Source organism: Mobula birostris, chromosome 4 (assembly GCF_030028105.1).
Source record: "Mobula birostris isolate sMobBir1 chromosome 4, sMobBir1.hap1, whole genome shotgun sequence".
NCBI classification, from domain to species: Eukaryota; Metazoa; Chordata; class Chondrichthyes; order Myliobatiformes; family Myliobatidae; genus Mobula; species Mobula birostris.
This window is the reverse complement of record NC_092373.1, coordinates 133,566,604-133,592,811: the sequence shown is the minus strand read 5'-3', so window position 1 is coordinate 133,592,811 and position 26,208 is coordinate 133,566,604. Positions and strand designations below refer to the sequence as shown.

At 41.6% G+C, this 26,208-nt stretch overlaps 1 protein-coding gene across 3 annotated transcripts in view; it reads left to right on the top strand.

The window, feature by feature from the left end:
- Positions 1-26,208, top strand: part of sh3d19 (SH3 domain containing 19) — a 136,115-nt gene that overhangs the window by 98,132 nt on the left and 11,775 nt on the right. For all 3 annotated transcript variants that reach the window (XM_072256053.1, XM_072256054.1, XM_072256055.1), the window contains exons 11-19: positions 144-184; positions 4,128-4,386; positions 7,835-7,903; positions 8,511-8,651; positions 15,930-16,005; positions 16,617-16,747; positions 19,541-19,614; positions 24,623-24,846; positions 25,580-25,632. In XM_072256053.1, the coding sequence (XP_072112154.1) occupies positions 144-184; positions 4,128-4,386; positions 7,835-7,903; positions 8,511-8,651; positions 15,930-16,005; positions 16,617-16,747; positions 19,541-19,614; positions 24,623-24,846; positions 25,580-25,632 (1,068 nt within the window). The remainder of the gene's footprint in view (positions 1-143; positions 185-4,127; positions 4,387-7,834; positions 7,904-8,510; positions 8,652-15,929; positions 16,006-16,616; positions 16,748-19,540; positions 19,615-24,622; positions 24,847-25,579; positions 25,633-26,208) is intronic.

The window sequence follows — 26,208 nt, the reverse complement described above, 5'->3', positions numbered from 1 at the left end:
CTTTCTCCCCATTTATTTTTTTTTATCTATATAAACATTAGGAACAACATTTTGAATGAATTCTGATGCCATTAGACTGTCTGTAGATATGTTCAATTACTGTTCAGCCCCTGGTTTTCAGTGATTTTTATTCAACGTTTCAGGAGAACTGTGATCTGCCGGGACCTGTTGCAAGCCAGCCTTTGTAAGTATTTGCAGCTATAAAACAATTTATCAAATGAAATGAGGATTTCTGACAAGGTACCTGTGTAGTTAATGGAAAGTTGTAGTATTGTTCTCTTCAGCAGCTTTTGTTGAACGTGCTAGTGCAAATGAAAACAAAATAAACTGCAAATTTTGAAATCTAAAGCAAAAATATAAAATACAGGAAACATGCAGTTTAGCTAACACACATCAAAAAACAAACGAGTTACTATTCAGAAAGATGGCTCCCTGAGGTCTGACAAACAGAGTGTCTCAAATCTTACACTACTCTGTTCACCTTTTTTTTTACATTGATGTGCTTTAAAGTTAATAGGTTAAAACTGAGGTGTATGTGCTTGTGTCTGTGCATAAGTGTAGCACACCAGAATGAATTAATGCTTCTTGTGTCAATCAAGCTCTCCTGTCATCTTCCCTGTTGTCACTCCGCACCCCCCACCACCACCAGCACCACCGCTGTCACCAACTACTAAATGCCTCAGTGGTCTTTCCTCTTCCCACCACCACAAGATTGCCATTTTATTGCCACCTTCACCTCAGCCCCTTCCCTTGTGCTGTCGACAACACTTCTCCATAACTCCATCGACCTCAAGAATTCCTTCTCCCAGGTTCCTGGCTGCTTTTTCCGACACTTTCTTACGCCTGTAATACTCTGCCTTCAGTTAACCCCACCCTGTGCCTCACTGTGTCTCCCCTCCTGCTCCCAGCTCCTGGACCTTACATCTTAGTTGCTGACTTTCTGAGTCCTTGCTGCCTTTCCCTCTCCTCACTCTCTGACTTGGTCATTTCATTCCCATTCCATAATCCTTGCCTTCACTCCCCCACTTCCCAAACCTATCCTCTTCCTTCTCCGTACAGAGTCTGCCCTGTTATCATCTCTAGCTTCATGTTCATTCAAGAGGAAGGGAGTAATTACTCGATTGTGAGAATTCCCACCCCCAACACAATAGCAGCTGAAACACAGAGCAGCAGATCCAAAGGCAGAATTTGGAAAGGTGCAAAAATTTCAGTCCATCCAACTGACAGCACTTATGCCATGTTTCCACGAGTAACTTCAACTTTCCAAATATTGACTGGCACTCCTCAGTGCAAAAGGTTTAGATGGGACAGAATTTGTTAAATGTGTCTAGTACTGTATGTGGGCAGGCCGACTCGAAGCAATGAACTTGGATTGGTGATTAGATCTCTTGGTGGGTGAACACTTCAGAGACAATAACCACAACTCTCTGACCTTTACCATAGCCTATGGAACATTATTTAATTGGAGGAGGGTGAATTATGCTATTAGGCAAAAACTTGGGAATGTAATTTGGGAACAGATGTATTCAGGGAAATGCACAACAAATATGGAGGTTGTTTAGGGAACTTTTGCAGGGAATTCCAGATAGGTTTGTCTCATTGATGCAGGGAAAGGATGATAAGGTGAAGATTAACAAGAGATGTGGAACAACTAGTCAAGAGGAAGAAAGAAGCATAGTTAAGTTTTGGACGAAGGAACTGGACAGTGCTCTTAAGAGTTATAAGGCAACCAGGAAGGAACAAAAGAAGGGACTTCGGAGACCCAGAAGGGCCATGAGAAAGTCTTTGTGAGTAGGATTAAGGAAAAATCCAAGGCTTCTACACCAATGTGAAGATCAGAATAGTGACCAGTGTAAGGGTAGGACTGATCAGGGATAAAAGAGGAAACGTTCCTAGAGTTGGAGGAGGTGGGGGAGGCCCTGAATGAATTTGTTGTTTCAGTATTCACCAGTGAAGGAAACTTGACACATTCACAGTGTAAAGACAGTGCAAAACAGGCTAACATGCTGGAACATGTAGATATTAAGGAAGAGAATGGCTGGAACTTTTGAAATCATTAGGGTAGATAAGTCCTCAGGGCTAGAAGGGATATACGCCAGGTTACTACGGGAAACAAGGGAAGAGATTGCCTACCTTTCGTTGTTGATCTTTGTGTCCTTCATCATTGGCCACAGGAGGATAACAAATGCTCAAGAAAGGTAATAGGGATAACCCTGGGAATTATAGACCAGTAAGTCTTACTTCAGTGGTGGGCAAACTATTGGAGAGGATTCTTAGAGACAGGATTTAAAAGCATTTGGAGAAGCATAGTCTGATTAGGGATAGGTGGCATGGCTTTGTAAGGGACAGGCAACATCTCATGAGCCTGATCGAATTCTTCTAAGAAGTGACAAAACAAATTGATGAAGGTAGAGTGGTGGATGTGATGTATATGGATTTTAGTGTTAAGTGTTTAACAAAGTTCCCCATGATAGGCTCATTTAGAATGTCAGGAGGTACGGGATCCAAGGAAACTTGGCCATGTGGATTCAGGATTGGCTTGCTCACAAAAGGCAGAGGGTGGTAGTAGATGGAATATTTTCTGCCTGGAGGTTGGTGGGCAGTGGTGTTCTACAGGGATCTGTTCGAAAACCCATGCTCTTGGTGATTCTTATAAATGACCTGGATGAAAAAGTGGAAAGGTGGGATGGTAAACTTGCAGATGACATGAAGCCTGGTGGTGGTGCAGATAGTGTAGAATGTTGTTGTAGATTACAATGGGACACTGACTGGATGCAGAGTTGGGCTGAGATGTGGCAGATAGAGTCCAGTCCAGGAAAGTGTGAAGTGATAAACTGTGAAAGATCAAACTTCAAGACAGAGTACAGAGTTAATGCATACTTTTTAGCAGTGTGGAGGAATAGAGGGATCTTGGGGTCCACGTTCATAGATTTCTCAAAGTTGCCGCATAAACTGCTAGGGTAGTTAATGCAATATATGGTGTGTTGGCCTTCATTAGTCGGGGGACCGAGTTCAAGAGCCATGAGATAACGTTGCAGCTCTATAAAAATGTTTAGACCACTCTTGGAGTATTGAGCGCATTTTTGGTCACCTCATTATAGGAAGGATGTGGAAGCTTTAGAGACGGTGCAGAGGAGATATACCAGAATGCTGCCTGCATTAGAGAGCATGTCTTGTGAAGAAAGGCTAAGCAAGCTCAGGCTTTTCTCTTTGGAGTGAAAGAGGATGAGAGGAGACTTGGTAGAGGTGTGTAAAATGATGGAGGCACATTTAGAGTGGACTCCCAGTGCTTTTTTCCCCAGGGTGGAAATGGATAATATGAGAGGGCATATTTTTAAGATGATTAGAGGAAAGTATAGGAGGTAGGTTTCTTTACACAACGTAGTGAGTGCACTGTCAGGGAAAGTGGAAAGAGGCAAGGATGTTAAAGAGATTCGTAGATGGGCACATGGGTGAAAGAAAATGGAGGACTGTACAAGAAGGAAGCGTTAAATTGGTCTTAAAATAGTTTACAAGGTCAGCACAACTTAGTGGGCTGAAGAGCTTGCAGTGTGCTGTACTGTTCTAGGTTTTATGTTCTTTATTCCTCCTACCCTAGTACATGACCATTCACCTCCCCCCCCCCACCGTATTCTAGCTGCCACTTCTTTGCCAATCTCCTAATCTGTCCAAATCCTTCTGCAGACTCCCATTTCTGCAACTCTGCCTGCTCCCCCCTCCCCCATCTATCTTTGTATCATCCACAAACCTGGGGGATCGTTAATACATAATGTGAAAAGCAGCGGACTCAACACTGACCCCTACGGCACGTCACTAGTCACCAGCAGACAACCAGGAAGGCCCTCTTTATTCCCACTCTTTGCCTTCTGCCTGTCAGTCTTCTGGCCATGCTGTTATCTTTCTGTAATACCTTGGGCTCTTAACTTACTTCGCAGGCTCATGTGTGGCACTTTGCCAAAAGCCCTGTCAAACTCCAAGTAAACAACATCCACTGACTTTTCTTTGTCAAAATAGAAGTTTTGTATAGATCTTTAATTAACAAGCCTTATATTGGATCAAGTTAGAATAACTTCAGGCGAATATGTGTTGCCTTCAGACCCAGTGACTGCAGCTTATCTATGTTCCAGGGTAAAAGTGGGTAAAGTTCCTCCAGCACGTCCTGCCCCACTGAAAGCCGGTCCAGCTCGACCTCCTCCACCGAAGGTGTCTGCTGTGCCTAACCAGTTCCGTCGTTCTTCATCGGAACAGAAAATAAACAACGCTGTGGGAAAACGAAGCCCATCTACTGTAGGGAAGGCTCGTCCTAAAAGTCAAGCGTTCCAAAGAAAAGGACCAGGGCTTCCACCTCGACCAGCTCCAGGACACCCGCTCTATAATAAGTACATGGTAATTCATAGGGTAGCTTTTGTTAGTTTTGATTATGTCACCAGCATGGAACCACTGCAGTGAGCTGCTTATTTTTGCCATATCTTCTTCTTTTTTGTTATTTTCACTCATGAAGGTGTGTGTGATATTGGTGCCTTGTTCCATGATGAAAAGGCAGCTCTCTGTCCAGTGACCACTCCTCTGCCTAAGGCAGTCTCAAAGTGAAAGGTGCTAGTTCATTGTCATTAAGCCATATCTTGCCTGGTATCCGCATATACCGGTTGTGTGGTCATCAGAGACACCTCACTTGTCTTCATTGCATCCTAACTAGCCTGAGGCTGGCTCTAGCTGAGATCAGTGAATTTGGAATTAGCCTTGAGGTAGACAATTCACCTGGACTAGATAGACTACACACTAGGTTTCTGAAAGAGGTAATTGAAGAAATTGTGGAGGCATTAGTAAAGATCTTTCAAGAATCACCAGATTCTGGAATGTTTCCTGAGGAATGGAAAGTTGCAAATGTCACTCACAGAGTGAGGCAGAGGAAAGGAAATTTTAGCCATTTAGTCCGACTTGAGTGGTTGGGAAGATGTTGGATTCGATCACTAAGGATGAGGTCTTGGGATACTTGGAGTTACAGCATAAAGTAGGTCACAGTCAGCATGGTTTCCTTAAGGGGAAATCTTACCCAACAAATCTGTTGAATTCTTTGAGGAATTAACAGGAGGGATAGACAAAGGAGAGTTGGTGGATGTTGTTTACTTGGATTTTCAGACATCCATTTAGAACACAGATGAGGAGGAATTTCTTTAGCCAGAGGGTAGTGAATCTGTGAAATTTGTTGCCACAGATGGCTGTGGAGTACACTTAAAGCAGAGGTTGATTGTTTCTTGATTAGACAGGGCATCAAAGGTTACATGGAGAAGGCAGGAGAGTGAGGTTGAGAGGGATAATAAATCAGACATGATGGAATGTTGGGGTAGATTCGATGGGCTGAATAGCCTAATTCTGCACTTATATTTTATGGTTTTATGATCTTTTTAAAAACGGTGACACGAAAATGAATCCCTGGATTCCTGTACACCTCTTTTGAAATTGACGTTATGCTAAAACCAATTTGTACACACCTGGTTTCGCAGCTGAAACCAGCCGTCATTTATTTCTAAATGCTGTTTAGCTGAATTGTCCTCTGATGTTTATTCATTCAACTGACTTCCTCAAATGGAAAAGTACACCACAGGGGAACAGCAACCTGACTAAGGCAAGGTAATTGGAGCTTAGGGAATCTGTACTGTGTTTCTAGATTCCTGTGTGAATACTGTTGATAAAATATGTTTACCTTTATTAATGATGGGTCCCTGCCATATGGACGTTATTGGTCAAGCTGGATTTATAGTCATAGTCATAGTCATACTTTATTGATCCCAGGGGAAATTGGTTTTCAGTACAGTTGCCCATAAATAATAATTAGTAGTAAAACCATGAATAGTTAAATAGTAATATGTAAATTATGCCAGGAAATAAGTCCAGGACCAGCCTATTGGCTCAGGGTGTCTGACCCTCCAAGGGAGGAGTTATAAAGTTTGATGGCCACAGGCAGGAATGACTTCCTATGACGCTTTGTGTTGCATCTCGGTGGAATGAGTCTCTGGCCGAATGTACTCCTGTGCCCACCCAGTACATTATGTAGTGGATGGGAGACATCACACCTGGTTGGTCAAAGAATGTGGATCGATGTTTAAAATGAAAACAGAAATGTTGGGAGAACTCAGCCTGTCAAGCTACATCTGTGGAAGGAGTAAATCTTTTGCATCAGGCACCATTCCTCAGTACTAGGCAAAGAGTGGAGGGCCAGGTGAGAGTAAGAGTTCAGCATGGACTAGAAGGGCCGAGATGGCCTGTTTCCATGCTGTAATTGTTATATGGTTATATGGCTTACTATATTTAAGGCAGAGCTAGGGAGGAAAGAATGAGATGCAAGACAAAAGATTACCTGGAGACAGGTTAGAATTAGGTGACCGTAAGCACGAGCACTGACTTAGAGGAAGGTGGTGAGGAAAGGACACAGGCTTGAAAATGGAAAAGTGGAGCGCTGAGACATGGCAGCTTTGAGGCAACATTGGAGAGTAAATATGGACACTCAACTTGAATAATCTTTGCTGTTCGGTCACAGACATACAACCAGATGTGTTCATCTACAAAATACTGTTATCACTAAATGACGTATGCTGAAGTAATTTTGCATTCCAGTGGAGTGCCCAGCTCCAGCGCCTCCCCTGGGCAGCTGCAAACAGGTGACACTGCAGCTTGAAGCCTAGTCCTTTCAACGACCAAGGCTATGCAGCTCCCCTGGTGTTCACCAGTAAACCATTGAACTGGGCTTGCAGCATTCCACACCACCAGTGTCCAGGGTCTTGCGGTCACAAGGAAAATGACTAAGATGATCACTCGATGTTAGATTGCACACCTCCTTTGCACATCAGCGCCTCTATGGAACAGTTTTGGCTGAACGTACTGCCATCTTAGTAGAAGTGAGTATCCTCTGATGAAAAAAGGATACGGTGAACATTTTAGTCGTAACTCTCTCTCGTGACAATGTATCCTTGGAATAGATAACTCCCCTGACTATTAAAGAGTCTGAAATTACCTTTCTTTAACCTCTGAGTGATTTGCCATGTTGTTACAGTATTTTAATTTTCTGATATGCAGTTCTTTTTATTTGCATCCATCTGAGTTTCAGCTTCATGTCACCTTCTAACTTGGCGTTGTGTTCCTTAGGTTGATATTCTGGAATTTCATTGGGGATTTATTGAGTCCCTGCAATGTGCTTACAAACCCCTTTCCTATTAAATTCACATGGCTCTGGGCAATTGACTTCTCAAATTACAGTTAGAAACTTCATGGCAGCCAAAACTGTAAAATCCTAAAATCCTGCAGTAGGGGGAAGAGATCAGGTACGCTCTGGGCAGCAAAATCAGAGACACCTTCTCTATATTTGAATTTATAACTTTTATTGTGAGAAGTAACATTTTCTTTTGAGCAGTATCTTGTGCACTAACATTGTGGCTTTAAGGTAAACTTGTGTGGCTGAGTTGGCTTGTCTAAGTTTTAATACAGTATCTATGAATATCAGTATAGGATGAAAGACAATCTGAAGCTGTGGGTAGAAGTTCTGTTCCAAAGTGGCACTAATCTAGCTGACACTTCATTTCTGAGGACATGTAGTGGAGTGTTGTACCAAGGCCTCACTTCACTCTCTCAGGTACAAATAAAGGAATCTACAGTACTATTCGATCAGTAGGACTAAAATTTGCTTAATTGGTCACCTGTTTCATTGTTCTGTTTAAATATAAAACAGTTTGACAGTTAACGTTACCAGCAAGGACACTTTTGGCGTGTCAAAGATACTTTGAGCTCATCCTTTCACCTGACCGTTCACAGCACTGTACCTGTTTGTTTGGCTTTCTAGTTACCCGTGCCTCATGGGATTGCAGAATGTAACATCACCTCCAAGGTCCCCGGAGAACTGTCTTTTCAGGTGAGCCTTCTTTTATAAATTCTGCAGCAAAAAAAATCGAGCTGTTGAGGGGGATCATTTTTTGCTCAGATTCCAGCATCTGCAGTTTTTTATTTCTCCATTTATAAATTCTCTATTGATCAGAGTATGGCAGCAAGAACTAAATAAACTGAAAAGACAGACCCATCTTTTAAGATCTGTTGCTCTTCACCAAATTTTAATATTGTCTAAACATTTCTGTATAGGTAAATGCTAAAAAAATTAATTTGTAATTATTGTTTCATTCGAAGCATCTCAGAACTCAGCCTTTTGTTCTATTACCGACAATGATATAATAGTTTTGCAACTTGAAAAAAACTGTCAGTGGATTGTGTTTTTGCACAAGTTGTTGTAAAGGAGTTTACCAAGACAATAGTTCATTTCCAATTATATTTTTTTTCTGTATTTTTTTAGAATAATGCAGTTAGGCTTTCTACATCGGCATAAATTGCATTTGTGTATCTAATAGAAAAATAGCTTGTGGACTGGAATAGTCTGAGAGATATAAAACAGAAAAAAATCAATTTATCAAAATGTAAATTAAAATAAAAGTTGCATTTTATTTCTTTTTTTCTCTCTGCATCATTAGCAAGGCGACATCCTTGTTCTTAAACAACGCATTGACCAATCATTCCATTGTCAAAAGGGGCTTGATACTGGCAAAGTTGCATCATCTCATTTGAAGATAATTACTCCACTGGAAGAAGACGAGGTGAAAGGAATTAGCAAGGTTAGTGTGGTCTCTGTATTTGCCACATTAGTGTAGAAACCAAATGCTGCAGTTAATGAAACAGGGTTAAATTCAAATGGAAAATACTATGACAAGAAGTTGACTTTACGTTGAATGCTGGTTCCACCCAGTGTTGTGGAGTAGCTCATTATCATAATTCTGCATAAACATACAGTAGTTGTAGATTAGAATTTTTCCAGGTGCACTTGTATGGTGGGAATGACAGAACAGAATAACAAAAAATTCTACAAGACTTTAGTAAAATATGAAAAGTCATTTTGGCTCAATGGCAACCTTTGCAAAATGAGATGAAAGTTAAGAAATGGTAGTACAGTATATGTCTCTATGCAAGAGAGGAGATCATAGCACGACATAACTAGCGCTGCAAGTGGCGATCAATTACATTGTTGTGAGAAGATTTGCCCAATGCATCATTGATGGTCTGTCTTGCAACCAGCCTCAAAGGAGATACAGGAGTGCCAGTTCATAGGCATCACCTGCTACCTTGTTATGTTCTGAGCCCAGGCATTGTATGGTAACAAGTAATCTTAAAGTAGATAACCAGCCATTCTGTGGCTTAGCTCCTAAACACTGCAAGTTCCCATAGCTGATTGGATGCACCAAGCAGGCTGTTGGTTTATGTGGATTGTGTTGGACACCAGAGGATATCGACACATAAAGAAATTAGAGGAAATATTCTGAAGACTTAACCTATGTTTGGACTTTCCAGATTACCTCTATATATTATATTTTATATGGTTTTCCCTGCATTGAACCTATTTATGAATTCTGAGTGTTGGCAGTTTACACGCTCTTAAATTGGCTGTTCATCTCTGTTCTTGATTGAAAGTGCTGAAAATTGTCACCAACAAGCTATGAAGTGTAATTCAATCTCCTGCTGCCTCCTCTCTGAGCTCCCTTTTATTAGTTCCACCAAGACCAGTCAACTCCAACCTTCATTCAAGAGAATTTAGTTCCAGAAATGGCTAAGACTGCCGATCCTTGACATAAAGGCAGAGTGAGACTGAATATGGCATTAGGGAGTTCTGCTTAAACTGGAGTTATTGACCATGAAAGGGGGAAACGCTCCAGACATTAAGGTCCGATTGAACATAAAGAACATTGTCCAAAGCCTCAGGATATTGCTGCAGTTGTTATCAGTCCTGGCCCATCCATCTTCATCTGCATCAACAGATTTTACCTCCATCACAAGTCAGAAATAGGGGTGTTTATTGATAAATACAGGGTTTAGTTTCAGATAATGCCGCAGTTTATGTCAGTATGCTGGAGGCCATGAAGAACATTCAGCTTCGTGTACATTAGTAGTATTTGTTCCACATAGATGCAAGGCACTTACCATCTTCAGCAAGAGAAAGTCTAACTACATCCCTATCAGCAAATCTACAATCCATCGTCAGCATCAAGAGAGCAAAGACCACTGACACATTTGTCCAGTAACGACCCCCGTCATATGGGGCTGGGCATCAAGGGCATTACTGATTAAACAAGGAAAAATAATGGTACCAGTAACAACTGTAGCAGTGATGCCTCAGCATTCTACCAGCTGCGTCACCGCCTGGTATGGAAACTGCACTGTGGCGGACTGGAAGGCTCCACAACGGGTAGCCAAAACTGCCCAAAGCATCACTTTCACCAGCCTACCTGCCATCAAGGACATATATTCAGAAAGGTGCCGGAAAAGGCCAACAATATCATGAAGGATCCCACCCACCCTGCTCATGGACCATTTGTCCCACTCCCATGTCAAGACCCCCAGACTCAAAAAACAGTTACTTTTCCCAAGCAGTAAGATTAATCAACACCACGAACCACTAACCCTCCCCTCAACACCCCCACCGTTACCTTATCATTTCCTGCCAGTCCCCTTATATACAGACACTTCTGAACCTAGTGTGACTTAATGTACATACAATTAATTTATGTATATAAGCTATCTTATACAGTATTGTGTTTTTTATTGTGTTCTTTATCTTAATATGTTTTGTGCTGCATTGAATCTTGAGTAATAATTATTGATCAGAAAATTATTAAGACTAACTGTATAAATACTGGGGCCTTAAAAGTAGGTCTGAGGTTGGGTATCTATGGTGACTATCTGCAGGTATGTGAACACAGGGTTAGATTTTCTTAGAGCAGTGAAGGCTGAGAGGAGGCCTAATAGAAGTATTTATAATCGCTAAGGATTTATATTGGTGTTGCTCAACTGTTTTGGGGGTGCAGGCTAGATTGACAATGCTAATCATTTCCAAGGGTCAATCAGGCAAAATATGTTTTACTTTAACCATTCCTAACAAAGTACTGATAGTTTCAGTCATGCACAAGAAGGCAGAATGTTGTTGCAAGTAAATTTTTTGATTGTCTTTCACAGTTTTGGAAAGTTCCCAGGTCAGAACAATTGTAATAATTAACAACAGAGGAAACAGAAACAGGTGTGGGCTACTGGGACTTCCCCATCAGCTCTGCCTCACCCTGAGATGGGCAGAGTTCCTCCATATCTTCTGTTCCCTTAATGTGTAAAATCATCAGTCCCTGCCTCGGATATACTCTGCAACTGGGACTTAGACAGAGAATTTCAAAGAATTACTAGCCTCTTGGTGAAGAAGTTCTTTCTCATCTAAATCCTGAACAGCTGACCCCTTATGTTGAGAGGATCTGTAGTTTGAGACATTGCTTCCGGAGGAAATATTTTTCCTGCAGCCCCTTAATAAGGTATGTTTTACTGAGGTCACCTCTCATTCTCCTGAACTCTACTGGACCAGTCTTCTTAATCTCTCCTCAAAGGACAACTTCCTCTTCATCCTCTTGCTCCCTCACCCAACCCATTCCCAGGATCCATTCCAGTGAACCTTCAGTGCACACCGCCTTCACATCTTTCCTTCAATAAGGAGACCAGGCCTGAGGATAATTTTCTAGGTGTAGTCTTACCACAGCCCAATATACAGTAATTCTAATAATGTGTCCATACTCTTTTACACCGTCTCTCTAGCAGTAAAAACAAACATACATATATTTTCCTAATTTTATACTGTACCTGGCACATTTTTTTTTTATTGATTTATGTTAGACAACACCAAGGTCTCTCTGAACACCAACATTTTTCAAAGCTCATGTGCATATCTCAGTTCTTCTATGTTATACTCCCAACTCTGCCTTTGTTTTTTTCCGTCCTCTCTACGACCTGGCTGGTGGCGTAGTGGCATCAGCATTGGACTTCGAGATGGAAGGTTCTGAGTTCGAATCCAGCTGGCTCCCCTGCACGCTTTCCATCCGTGCTGGGTTACGAGCTGGTGATCTCTTTGGAAACTCACCCGGCTGTAGCTTGCCTCGTACACGGTTCCCCACTACATCGAAGAGGCGTGGAGGGAAATCGTCCGCTAACCGGAGAGACTCCGGATTCGACGTACCTTTCCTTTCCTACGACCCAAACTAACTTGCTAACTTGACGGGTATGTTAGACAGTCCCATCAAGGAATCAGAGAAGGCTGTGGAGGGCAAGGGTAGAGCTGAGAGGACTTTATGCACCCTCTCTGCTACCTAGACCATTTTTTTCTCTGATTTTCAGTTCCGATGAAAGATCTCTTTCTCTTACCATATCCTGCAGAGTCATAGAGTTATACACACAGAAGCAAATCCATTTACCCACCAGTTTGTGCCATCCTTTTTCCATATCTGCACTAATCTTATCAGCTTACTCTTGGTCAGTACCCTCTAGTCTTGTGTATCTTAATGTCTCTTAAACATTGTATAATGACCCTACCACTTCCTCTGGCAGTGGGCTTGTTTAAACATCCTTCCATTCTGAGGCTGTGCCCTCTCATCCTAGACTGTCCCAAAATTGGAAACGCCTGCTCCCTGTCCACTCTATCTAGGCCTTTCAATATTTGGTAGGTTTCAATTAGATTAACAACCGCCCCCCCTCCCCCCGCCACAATTCTTCCAAACTCCAGTGAATACAGGCCTAGAGCTATTGAATGCTCCTCAAAGGTTAACCCTTTCAATTCTGGAATCATTCTTGTAACCTTCTCTGTACCCTCTCCCATGCCATCACTTTAAATCAACTATAGATTTGAACCCCACCTGGATCATTTTGCTCATTAACACTTGCTAGGATTCTAATGTGTTTAGACCCCACTCTACAAGTCCTACTCCTATTTGATTTTACAAAGTGAATCACTTTGCATTTGCCAAGATTAAGTTTCATATGCAGTGCTCTGGATTCTGCTGTAACCTTGGATATACTTCCTTGCTCTCCACAACACTACCATTTCCACATTGTCTACAAACTTACTATAATTCCTCTGTCATTCACATCTAAACTGCAAAGGTTCCAGTACCATTCCCTGCTGTACCCCATTGGTCACAGGCTTCGAATCAGAAAAGCATCTTTGCACCACTACCCCTGCCTCATATTGCCAGTCCAACTTGGGATCTAACTCACCAGTTTGCCTTGGATCTTAAGTGCCTTGACCTTTTGAACCAACCAACTGTATGAGACCTGTTAAAGGCTTTACAAAAGTCCAAATAGACAACAACGACCACCCTACCTTCAATCTTCTTAGCTACCTCTTCTAGAAAATAAGATTAATGAAAGCAGGATTTCCCCCACACAAAGCCATGCTGACTGTCCCTTATCAGCCCCTGCCTTTCTAAATGTACATAAATCTTATCCCATAGGATTTTCCTCAAATATTTTCCCTACCACTAACATAGGCTCACCAGCCTGTAGCTGGCTTATCCTGCTGCCCTTTTTAATTAAAAGAATAGCATTAGCTATCCTCCAGTCTTCTGGTATCTTCATGGCCAATGGAGATGCAAAGACCTCTACTGGGGACCACATCTGTCTCCTATGCTTCCCACAGCAACCTGGGGTGTATCTCATCTGGTCCTGTTGAGTTATCACCCTTATGTAACACATAATATCTAATACCTCCTCCTTATAAATGTACCTATAGATTTCTCTAGTCTAAATGAAGGATCTTGACCTCCATAGGGGCCTGACCTGCTGAGATGCTCCAGCATTTCTTTTGCATGGGCCCTGAAACCTCTGTAACTCTCTTTAAAGAGATGCCTACTTTTCAGCAGTTGTTTTGCCCACAAATAACTGTTCCCAAACTAATTTTGCCAGGTCTTCTCATGCTAATGAATTCAGCCTTCTCCAATTCAGTGATTTAACTTGAGAACATTGAAACTGACAGAATTACAGTTAATGATCCCAGATTGCTTCTCCACCACCTGTACAGTTCAACTTGCTGAGAGGACTGAGTACTGCACCATCTCGAGCACAACTCCATTGCTGTGCAAACCTCATAGGCACCCTAGATTTTTAATGTAAAATTTGTTTTTTTTTTATTTTCTGTCTTCTGCATTGGTGTGTCAGTAGAAAAGAGCAAATTTTAGATTTCTAAACATTCTTTTTCCAAAAAAAATTAAATACCATTGCTTAAACAAAGATAACAAACAGTTGCTAATGATCAATGACATAATGAATTGACTGAACTAAATTGATTAACTGAAACAGAAACAGATGTAGGAGTCAAACTGGGTGAAGAACAGCCAAACTCAAAGGTGATGGTGTGACAGATGAGACCTTCAAATCATCAATTCTTACACCATGGCAAGAGTGAGCATAGCAACAAGACTCAAGGTGGTCATCCTGCACCAGCAAGGTCTCTCCCAAACTGAACTTTTGTAGCCATCAGAAGTTTCAAAATGTGTTGTCCAAGCTCTTCTGAAGAAGCTTGAAGAAACGGGCAAGGTTGAGGACCAGAAACGCAGTAGCAGGCCACGGAAACTGAGTGCAGCAGTTGAAAGCTATATCAAACTGATGTTCCTTCTAAATGGGAAGAAGTCCAGCACTGCACTGCTGTCAGCTCAACTCACAGAAACCACTGGAACCCAAGTACACCTCTCTGCAGTCCAGAGAACTCTTGTCAGGAGTGGTCTTCATGGAAGAGCTGTTGCCAAAAACCCATTCCTTGGAAGTGGAAATAAAGGCAAGAGACTCGCCTAAACACAAAAACACAAGGAAAGGGGTTCTGAGCAATGTGCTCTGGACTGACGAGTCAAAATTTGAAATATTGGGCTCAAACAGCAGGCAAGTTTGTCTGTAGAAGAGCTGAAGAGTGCTACATGGATGAGTGTCTACAGTCATCAGTGAAGCATGGTGGAGGTTCCCTGCAAGTTTGGGGTTGCATATCAGCAAATGGAGTTGGTGATCTGGTCAGATTTAATGAAATCCTCAATGCTGAGAAATACAGGCAAATTCTCATCCACCACTTCAGGGAGGCATCCGATCAGTCCTAACTTCACTCTGCAGCAGGACAGTGACCCCAAACACACAAACAAGGTCATAAAGGACTATCTTCTGTGAAAAGAAGAACAAGGAGTTCTGTAACAGATGCTATGGCCTCCACAGAGCCCTGATCTCAACGTCATCGAGGCTGTGTGAGATTACCTGGAGAGAGAGAAGCTGCACAACAGTGTACCTAAGAGATCTCATGCAGATTTAAAGGCAAAGGGTGGTCCAAATATTGATTTGATTTAGATTTTTACTCTTTACTGCTCTTTATAGTCAATTTTTTTGATATTTAGAAACTTTTCATTATTTTTAAAAGCATCTTTGCTTTTCAGACTTTTTATACATGCCTCAGACTTTTGCATAGTACTCTACAGTAGTCTCAAAAATTTATCTTCGGTTGACTTAACAACCTATCTAAGTCCTTTGCACTCAGACAATCCATGTCAACATTGGGAAGTTTCAAAATCCACCACTACTAGAACCTCGTCACTGTAGACATTGTGAGTTGCTTATATACCTGTTTATCTAATTCCTATCAGATGGCCTGTATTATAGCTCCAGCAGCAATGTATCTACCCTTCTCTTAGTTTTATGTTCTGATATGACTCACATTCAGATTTATTTATCATATATTCATCGAAACATTGAGTAAAATGCATTGTTTGCATTAGCAACCAACACATGCAAGGATGTGTAGCTCACAACCGTCACCACACATTCCAGCACCAACATAGCATGCCCACAATGTAACCTCATTTATCTTGGACATTTATTTTACAGAAATTTGCAATATTTTGTTTTGATTTTAAGTTGTACAATAATGAGTTATAATTACAATTTTTGTGGTAATAATAACATTCTGATTTCTTTGAAACATCTGTTTTTCTGGTTTTTGCCTTTGTATCTTTCAAAAAAAAATAAAGGAAAGCATTTTTGTTTTTTTTTGCCAATGTTTTTAGAAATCCGTCGCTTCTGATCTGCAGTTTGGAGACAGTAATGCTCCCCGTGCTTTGGTGCTGCATGACTTCACAGCAGGTAAGGCATGCTGCATTACAAGGGCATAGGTTTAAGGTAAGGGGAAGGTGTTGTAAAGGGGTTTTGAGGGGTAAGTTCTTTTGTATAGAGATAGGTTGATACTTGAAACTCACTATCAGGGGTAGAATCAGGCACTATCACTATGCTTAGGAGACTGATAAACATATAGATGGATACAGAGCTAATGCAGACAAATGGGATTAGTGTAGATGGGAAAATGGTTGGTGGAGACAAAATGATCTGTTTCTACTACTCAGTGAATTCTATTCTTAACTTTTTATCATCTGTAAGAGCCCATGAACAACTGCTTATGTTTAAATGTGTCTGAATTGTCTACCATCTCCCAGTTACTATGGTTTCCATAGGATGCCAACAATGCAGGCTATTTATTTCTGGACCAGTACCGACACCACACTTCAATATCTTCTTGAACATGTATCTTTTTAATTAAATTTGCTTTTGCATTATATAAAAAAAATGATGCATGTCTGTAATTGTTGTTAGGCTTTCAGCCCCTAGTTGTGATTGAGTCTTTGAAGTAAGCCAAGAGACAATATGTATTATTCGTCAAGGAAGCAATCTTGAAACCGATCATGTTATTTTTCTGACAGATCAAAATGACGAATTGAATCTGAAGGCAGGAGACACAGTATACTTGCTGAAGAAGTTGGACAAAGATTGGTATAGTGGAAAGTGCAAAGGGCATACTGGGATTTTTCCAGCTAACTTTGTCAAAGTTCTTGTAAGTTTATAATGGTAAAGTCCATATATTTTATTCTATCCTTCTCTCTCCCTCTCTCCCTCTCTCAATTCTGTTTCTTCACTGTTCATCTCTATTCTGTTAACTTCCTCTGTTCAAGGCACTTTCTGATTACTTTTCCCTTTTATCTTTGTTTCTCTGTCTTCTTCCAGCAGCACAGACTGAGGTGGAGTCCTCCAAGTTTTTCTTGTTTGCCAGAAGAAAAGAGTACTTTTCCACTGTACAGAATATTCCATCATTAGGAAGCAAATATATTCAGATGGGAGCCACACTTTGACTCCATCAGGCAGGAGATCAGGAGATGCTATTGAACACTCTCCTGTAGTTCAGCTGGAATAAACAAGAGGAGGAGCCTTGTGCTCAATATTCATAAGCCGGGATACTCTGCCAGCTTCCTGCTCCTGCACTATACTACCCTCTGACCAAATAAGATTCATATTGACACCATGTGAAACATAAACTGTGTCTCACACAGGCACTGATGATAAAATTCACCATTGCCTTCAATGTGTCAGCAGAACCTTTGAGAAAAGGGGGTGCTTAAGATCAAGTCTTCAGACTAGATTGAAGCTGGTGGTCTACTGGGCAGCAGTAATCCTTGCCCTCCTAATGCTTCCAAGACCTGGACTGTCTCCAGCAGGTACCTCATTGGAAAGGTACTGCCAATGCTGCTCCACGATATCGTACAATTCACTGGAAGGGTCAGGAAATCAATGTTAAGTCTTTGGGCAGGCTATTTATTTTGTATGCCCAATGGCAAACTCCCAAAACACACACTCTTTTCCAAGCTCTGCACTGAGATAAGATTGCGAGGCAGAGAGATGGAAAGATTCAAGAATTCCAGTCTTGTTTGGGGGAAGAAATGCGACAGCCCCACTGACTCTTGACCAGGGGTCCCCAAACTTTTTTGCACTGCGGACCGGTTTAATATTGACAATATTCTTGCGGACCCGGGGGGGGGGGGGGGGGTGTAGGGTTGCCAACGGACAAGAGTAGCAGTCAAATACGTTGTGTTTACCCCGAGAAAGACTACAATGACCATGAAGCCTTGCACGGGCACCAGTGTGCATGTGTAACCTGCGTATGTGTGCGCCTGCCAATTTTTTTTTTCCCTGCAAATTGTTTTTGGCGATTCTGTTCGGTTGGGTGGGGGTGGGTGTTAATCACAACCGGAGTATAGGTGATAAGTGGCTAATACACTCAATTTCGTTTCTAAAAGGGTTTATCTAACGAATTTAATATTAAACACACAGTGCATATTTTCCTCGCATGAATACAGTGATAAATCAATTATCAGGGGAGGACAGAGGAGCTTGAAGTAAGTGTTAAACGAACTTCCAGTAGAAGTGGTAGAGGCAGGTTCGATATTATCATTTAAAGAAAAATTGGATAGGTATATGGACAGGAAAGGAATGGAGGGCTATGGGCTGAGTGCATGTCGGTGGGACTAGGTGAGAGTAAGAGTTCAGCATGGACTAGAAGGGCTGAGATCGCCTGTTTCCGTGCTGTAATTGTTATATGGTTATATAAGTCAATAACATCATAACATTTTAAGTAATGTTTGGATATTAAACACACAGCACATATTTTCCCCGTATGAACATATAAAATCATTGCAACACACCAATATCGCTGAATCAGTGGGAGCCCTGGGCTTGTTTCCCTGCAACAAGACGGTCCCATCGAAGGGTGATGGGAGGCAGCGATACTCAAAGGGGGTTCCTTATGTCCAGTCTATTCCGCAGTTTAGTTTTCGTTGCATTCATTGCAGAAAACTCGTTTCGCAGAAATATGTTGGAAGCAACGTTTTCGATGCTTTTGTGGCTATCTCACGATATTTAGCCTTGACTTTGATCCAGAATGCCAGCAGAGATGTTATGTCAAACATACTTTTCAGCCCGCTGTCATTTGCAAGCTCAAGGAGTTGATCTCCTTCCCGCGCTGACACGGATAACGCAAGGATAATGACCTCGCATGCGTAATGGCTCAATAGTGGCCGTGACAGGGAATGAGGAAAGGTGCAGCTGACTCATATCGCCAAAGCATATTGTTTCCTCGTGGCCCGGTAGCGCATGCTTTGCGGCCCGGTGGTTGGGGACCGCTGCTCTTGACCATTCAGGTGGAGAAGGAGCATTCAGTATTAAGAACCTCGTTCATTTTAGGAACCCACCGAACCCTAGATAAACAGTGAGAGGAACACAGCTTTTAAATCCCCCAGCCTTGCCAACCCACCAAGCAGTAATGGTTCTATTTCTGGACGAACCTGTGGTTTCCACGTTGGCTTCATTAATCACTGCAGAACGTACAGAACTGGAGTGGAAACAATTCATTGTAGGTCAATAGAGACTCTGCAAGAAAAGAAGACGATGTTTTTCTCTCACAGAGTATATGTGCATATGCTCACGCACCTGCTTCAAAGAAGGATACCATGAGACGTTTAGTCTAAAGGCTCCTCTTACTTTACTAACCCAGCAGCACAGGTTGCTGCTTCACTGGAGACCCCGTTCAAGAAGGTTTCCATAGGCAGGATATTTAACAGGAGTCAACGTGGGTTTCCCAATTTTAGTAATCTTAACCCTCTTTTAAGATAATACCCTACTCCATACTTTCAAAAATTGACCTGAATGAGATTGTGAACTCTCTATGCTGGGAAGTAACTATAATGAGTATTTTAGAGGAGGATATTAAATGTCCTACATTGTCAACATCATATATTTGATACACTGTCTGTTCCTGGAGCATTGATGATTGCTGTGTATGTTTGCTTTGTGTTAGGTCGATCTAGCTGTTGGTGATTCAAAGGAGACCAGTGTGAAGAAGGACTTGTCTAAGTCAGTTCCACCTACCAAGTGAGTCTAAGTATTCCATGAACCCTTAAGCATACACCACCCAGTCTGAACTCCTAAGCACGTCCAGATTGGATGAACAGACATCACAGAAAGTTTTGATGATTTAATACGTTTAATTTAGAAATACAGCATGGTAACAGGCTCTTCTGGCCCAATAATCTCTTGCCACCCGCTTACACCCATTTGACCAATTAACCCCTGAACCTGTACATCTTTGTGGAATGTGGGAGGAAACCGGAGCATCCGGAGGAAACAAACAAGGTGATAGGAAGAGCATACAAACTCCTCACATACAGCAGCAGGAATTGAACCGGTGTCGCTGGTGTAATAATACCATTGCTCTAACCACTACATTACCATGCTGCTCGGTTATAGGGCTGGCAGTAGTAATGGGAGTACAGAAACAAGGGGTCTGGGAAGACATTGCAGTATTTGACAACAATGAGAATTTTAAACTCAAGGCATTGTCAGACCAGATGCTAATGTAGACGAGAGACCGCAAATATAGGCGAAGCAGGGCTTGGTGAGAGTTGGGATTGATGCCTTGGAGTTCTAGATGATTTTAACTGCACAGCCATTCAGTAAGATCAGACCTGATAATAATTTCAACACTGCAATTCTTCCATCCGTGAATAGACTTTCACCCTCTTATCATGAATCTATCTACTTTTGCCCTGACAGGAAAAAATGCCTATCTGTCTTAAATGAGCAACCATTTGTTTTCAGACACTGAGCCCAGTTTTAGATGCTCTCAGAGAGAATATCTTTCCTCATATGTTTATCTCATCAAAGCCCCTCAGTTGTGTACTGTCTCACTCTTCTAAACCCCCACAGATGAAAGTCTACCCTTCTTTATGAGTCGACCTGTCCATTCCACATATTGATGTAGTAAACCTCTGATGTGCTTCCAATGCATGTACAATGGATTACAGATAATTGGGCCATCAGTTAATTGGGGCAATTCTTAAAGAACAAAAATGAATAGAGAAAATAGCCGGGATTCCCTTCATTTATTTGGGATACTACGCCACTTAATTGGAACAGGAGAATTGCCAGTGTTTTTAACTGGCATCAGTTGTGTGCACTTGTGTTCCCCACTGTGCCTGGAGCAAACAGTTTTTATATAGTGTCTGTTGCGTGTGTTTGTAGTGATTTTTGTCACTGATAGTTGGCGAGAAATAGGCAGTAAAACAATTTGGAACTATTTTGCTCACTGTGGTTTCAAGCATTCAGGCTTGGAGATGCCAGAAATGGCTGGGAGTGAAAATGAAAAGATATCACTACTTCAATGAACTATAAAGAATTTGAATGTATCAACAATTGTCTTGAACATTACAACGAAAATGAAGATTTGGAGGATGCAATTGTCGAAAGCATTGTATGAAGGCTGTCCATTATTTGCACTGGGCGTCTGCGGTGATTTTGTTCAGTTACAGTCAATCAAAAGAACACGGCAGCATACTCTGGATTAATTCCTCCATCGCCATTAGGAACTACAGTTTTATAGTACTGTAGCAATATTGTTAGTGTGCTAATATCTTCTTTATTTCATTTAAATACATATTTTTATTCAGTTAAATGGTAGTTTGTCCTTTTTATACCTTTAAGTTATTTCCATGAAACTTTGGCTAATTGGGTCAAAATGTACTGGTCCTGATGTGTGCCAATTCACCAGAATCCACTACATTCTTCCTCAGCATCTGCTGATTTCCAGCACCCATACATTTTCCCATCTTTGTGGTCTTTTCACAGTACATGTTCTTTGAAGCAGTTACTACACACAATTGTCCGTACAATTGCAAATACCTGCAAAGACCAAAGACGTTGGGAAACAATGTCCTGCAATTTTCACGTGTCTTGCAGCCAAATTGTACCGGGCCATAGTATAGCTATTGACCTGAAAAGCAATGTTACCACCAGTCATATGGGACTTTATTTCCATTTCAAAGATTCAAAGTACATTTGTTATGGAAGTACATATGCAGTGTACACCCCTGATATTCATCTTCCCACAGATAGCCACGAAATGAAGAAAACCATGGAATCTATTCAAAGAAAATCATCAAATCCCCAACGTGCAAAAAAAAACAGCAAAAAACACAAAATATAAAATATCAAACCACTAAGTCAATGAACCTGTCCAGGAATGTTCAGTTTCAGCCCAGTTCAGTTCAATATAAGATAATGAGAGGCATTGATCACGTGGATAGTCAGGGGCTTTTGCCCAGGGCTGAAATGGTTGCCACAAGAGGACACAGGTTTAAGGTGCTGGGGAGTAGGTACAGAGGAGATGTCGGGGTAAGTTTTTTATGCAGAGAGTGGTGAGTGCGTGGAATGGGCTGCCGGCAACGGTGGTGGAGGCAGATACGATAGGGTCTTTTAAGAGACTTTTGGATAGGTACATGGAGCTTAGAAAAATAGAGGGCTATGTGTAAGGCTGGTAATTTCTAAGGTAGGGACATGTTTGGCACAGCTTTGTGGGCCGAAGGGCCTGTATTGTGCTGTAGGTTTTCTATGTTTCTAATTTAGTGCTGTGTTGTTCGTTGACTGCAGGCTGCAGTGCTAGTCTGCCCCAATCGAAATTGCAGAAAATAGCAACAAAAAAAGGAGCAACAGAAACACATCATAACATGAACTACAGTGTTCAGTCTACAAACCGCGTCGATTAAACCTTGCCCAAGTCCCAAGACTCCAGCAGCAACGACCGAGAGGGAAAGAGAGATCAATCAAATGCAGGAACCTTTCTCCGGGAGCAGCGAGCAAAAGAGAGAGAAACCGGTCGCTCGCAGGCAGGCGACGCTGAACACACACTCACTGATTTCAAATCATCCTCATTGATTTCAGTCTTCCTCAACGCTTTGATCATTGGCAGCGCTCCATCTCCAGGCTGCTTACTTTGCTGGTAGCCTCACTGAACTCCCTCAGAGATAGCAAAGCACCACATGGCTCACACCATCAAACTGTAGATCACAAGCTACAATAGTAGCCGAATCATATTAGGAAGAAGAAGAAGTAAGGCAAGTAAAAGAGGTAACTTTGTGAACTGTCCGAAGGATGGTGCCTTTGGTCACGTTGTTCACTGGTGTCAGTTGTGATCTTCTGCTATTCTGTAAGGAAAATCTTCTGGACCAGGATATCCAGAGTATCAGAAGAGTACAACCAAATAGGATTAAAATCTTCCATTTCTTCTGCCACAAAATGGAACATCGGAAGCTGGACTACATTATCAGTCTTCTTGCCTCTATAAAGGATTTTCTTTCACTTTGAAAGCATAGAAGACTGGCAAAGAATACAATGGGATATAGATCAGTTGCAGATATGCGCGGAGAAATGGCAGATGGAATTTAAAGTGGACAAATGTGAAATGTTGCACCTTGGTAAGTCAAATGTAAAGAGGGAGTTGATGAGCAGAAGGATCTTGGGGTCCAAGCTCATAACTCCCTGGAAGTGACTACACAGGTTGATGGGGGGGCAGGGGGTTAAGAAGGCTTATGATATTCGTTCCATTATAATCAAGGCTTTGAGTTCAAAGTTAAAGAAGTTATGTTGCAGCTATATAAAACTCTAATTAGGCCACATCTGCAGTAATGCATGCATTTCTGGTTGCCCCATTTTAGGAAGGATGATGAAGTCTTGGAGAGATTGCAGGAGAGGTTTACCAGAATGCTGCCTGGATTAGAGGGCCTATGCTATAGCGAGAGGTTGGACAGACGTGGGTTTTAATCTCTGGAGAGTCAGAGGCTGAGGAGAGATTTGATAGAGATGTATAAGATTATGAGAGACATTGATAGAGTAGACAGTATATTTTTCCCAGAGTTGAAATGCTTAATACCAGAGGGCATACACTTAAGGTGAGAGGGGGTCATTTCAAAAGAAATGTCAAAGGCTATTTTTTTTTTACACAGAGCGGTGTGTGCCTGGAATGCACTGCCTGGGGTAGTGGTAGAAGTAGATACATTCGGGACTTCAAAGAGATCAAGTCAGGTCAAGTCAATTTTATTGTCATTTCAACTATAAACTGGCTGGTACAGTACACAGTAAAAACGAAACAACTTTCCTCCAGGACCATGGTGCTACATGAAACAACACAAAACTACAGTGGACTAAGTGAGACAACGCAAGGCTATACTAGACTATGTAAAACAACACAAAAACTACACTAGACTACATACCTACACAGGACTACATAAAGTGCACAAAACAGTGCAGGGCAGTACAATAAATAATAAACAAGACAATAGGCACAGTAGAGGACAAATTACAATATATTAAATGATGTAGGTGTCAGTCTAGTCTCTGGGTATTAAGGAGATTGATGGCTTGGGGGAAGAAACTGTTGCACAGTCTGGTCGATGTTTAGATAGACATGAATGTGAGGAACATGGAAGGATATGGACATTGTGTAGGCAGAAGAAATTATTTAACCTGGCCTTTTGATTACTAATTTAATTGTTTTGGCACAACATTGTGGGCTAAAGGGTTTGCCCCTGGGCTGCACTGGTCTATGTTCTGAGTCCTATGTTCAGTTTTGGAAGGGATTACTTCGCAATGACTCCATTCCTCTAGAGCAAATCCTTCCAAATGACTTGAGAGATGCCCCTCTCCTGATTATACAAACTCAGTACTGAAAGTCAAGGTCACATTACATAATTATGTGAGTCAGCCTACCAGAGAAAATGTCCCATCAGCTCAATGCACGTCACACCTCTCTATTCTGCATATACATCAGTTATGATGAAATGGACTTGACACCAAAAGAAATCTGCTGAGATGTTTCCACATTAGTGATGGAAAATCTTTGCTGTTGTGCTCAGGAAATTTTCCAAATTGGAATTGTTACTTAACTGGTAACATTTTAAACACATATTGGGCATTTTATTAAATATTTCTTGTACTCGATTGAAACTAAAGTGAACTCAAGAAACCAAAGTTGATAGTGGCTCCTAAGCATAAAATGTAGGAGTGTAAATGAAATGATTGGAGATACTTACTGACCTGCTATCCACAGGGGACCTCGATGTGTGGCTCGGTTTGACTTCGAAGGAGACCAGCCTGATGAGCTCACTTTCTTTGAAGGTGATGTTATTGCACTAAAGGAGTATGTGAGCGAAGAATGGGCTCAAGGGGAACTCAAAGGTCAAACAGGAATTTTCCCACTGAATTTTGTAGACCTTATTGAGAACCTACCAACCTCTGAGCAGAAGACTGTCCAGAATTCACCTATGCCTCCAGGTGAGGGACTACTGAAGCGTACAATGTGTTGGTTAGACCATACTTCAATGATAGTGAGTAGTTTTGCACCTGGTCCCTTCCAAAAGACATATTGTCCTTGCAAAGATTTACCAGAATGATACCTGGACTCTGGGTTATATTACAAGGGAAGATTGCATAAATCAGTTCAGATTCCAGACAGTTTCAAAGGTAAGAGGAGATTTGGTCCAAGTTTTCAATATATTGAAAGAGGAAAGACATTTTTGTTGGTTGGGAAGTCTAGGCGATGGAGCGTTGTCTAAAATTTAGAGCCAGTTTAATTTGGAGTCATTAGGGAAAGATTGGAGCTCTTTTTCTTTCCCTGGGGAAACTCAGTTTAAGTAGATCAATAAGCACGTGTCTAACATTGCTAAGTGAATATTTGGAAAGCTGCTTATCATTTACTAAGTTTATATACTGTAAGCACTATGTGATTGTTAACTTGCCAAATGCTATCATTCTGAGAAGCAGCCAGTTTTGTCCCTGGCTATCTATACTAAAACAATAAAATGGTAAACGTTCAATAGATAATTTTTTTTCCCTTTGGTATCCTGCAATTTTAGACCCATTCCAAACTGCATTGAAACAAAGCTTGTTGCATCTTACTTTTGAATGTTCGCTAACACATTGCTAATGAAGTAACCTAATTAGTTTCAAACCGCTCCAGTTAGGAATGCAAATCATTTTTAAAATATATTATTGAATCTCTCCTAAGGTTCTAACAGTGTAACAGGTGACAGAGCAATAGAGACCTCCACATCTAATCAGGTAAGCCCACTTATGAGATGACCATATATCCATAAGACCATAAGACAAAGGAGCAGAAGTCAGCCATTTGGCCCATCGAGTCTGCTCTGCCATTTTATCATGAGCTCATCCATTCTCCCATTTAGTCCCACTCCCCCGCCTTCTCACCATAACCTTTGATGCCCTGGCTACTCAGATACCTATCAAGCTCTGCCTTAAATACACCCAATGACTTGGCCTCCACTGCTGCCCGTGGCAACAAATTCCATAGATTCAACACCCTCTGACTAAAAAAATTTCTTCGCATTTCTGTTCTGAAAGGGCGCCCTTCAATCCTTAAGTCATGCCCTCTCGTACTAGACTCCCCCATCATGGGAAACAACTTTGCCACATCCACTCTGTCCATGCCTTTCAACATTCGAAATGTTTCTATGAGGTCTCCCCTCATTCTTCTAAACTCCAAGGAATACAGTCCAAGAGCGGACAAACGTTCCTCATATGTTAACCCTCTCATTCCCGGAATCATTCTAGTGAATCTTCTCTGTACCCTCTCCAATGTCAGCACATCCTTTCTTAAATAAGGAGACCAAAACTGCC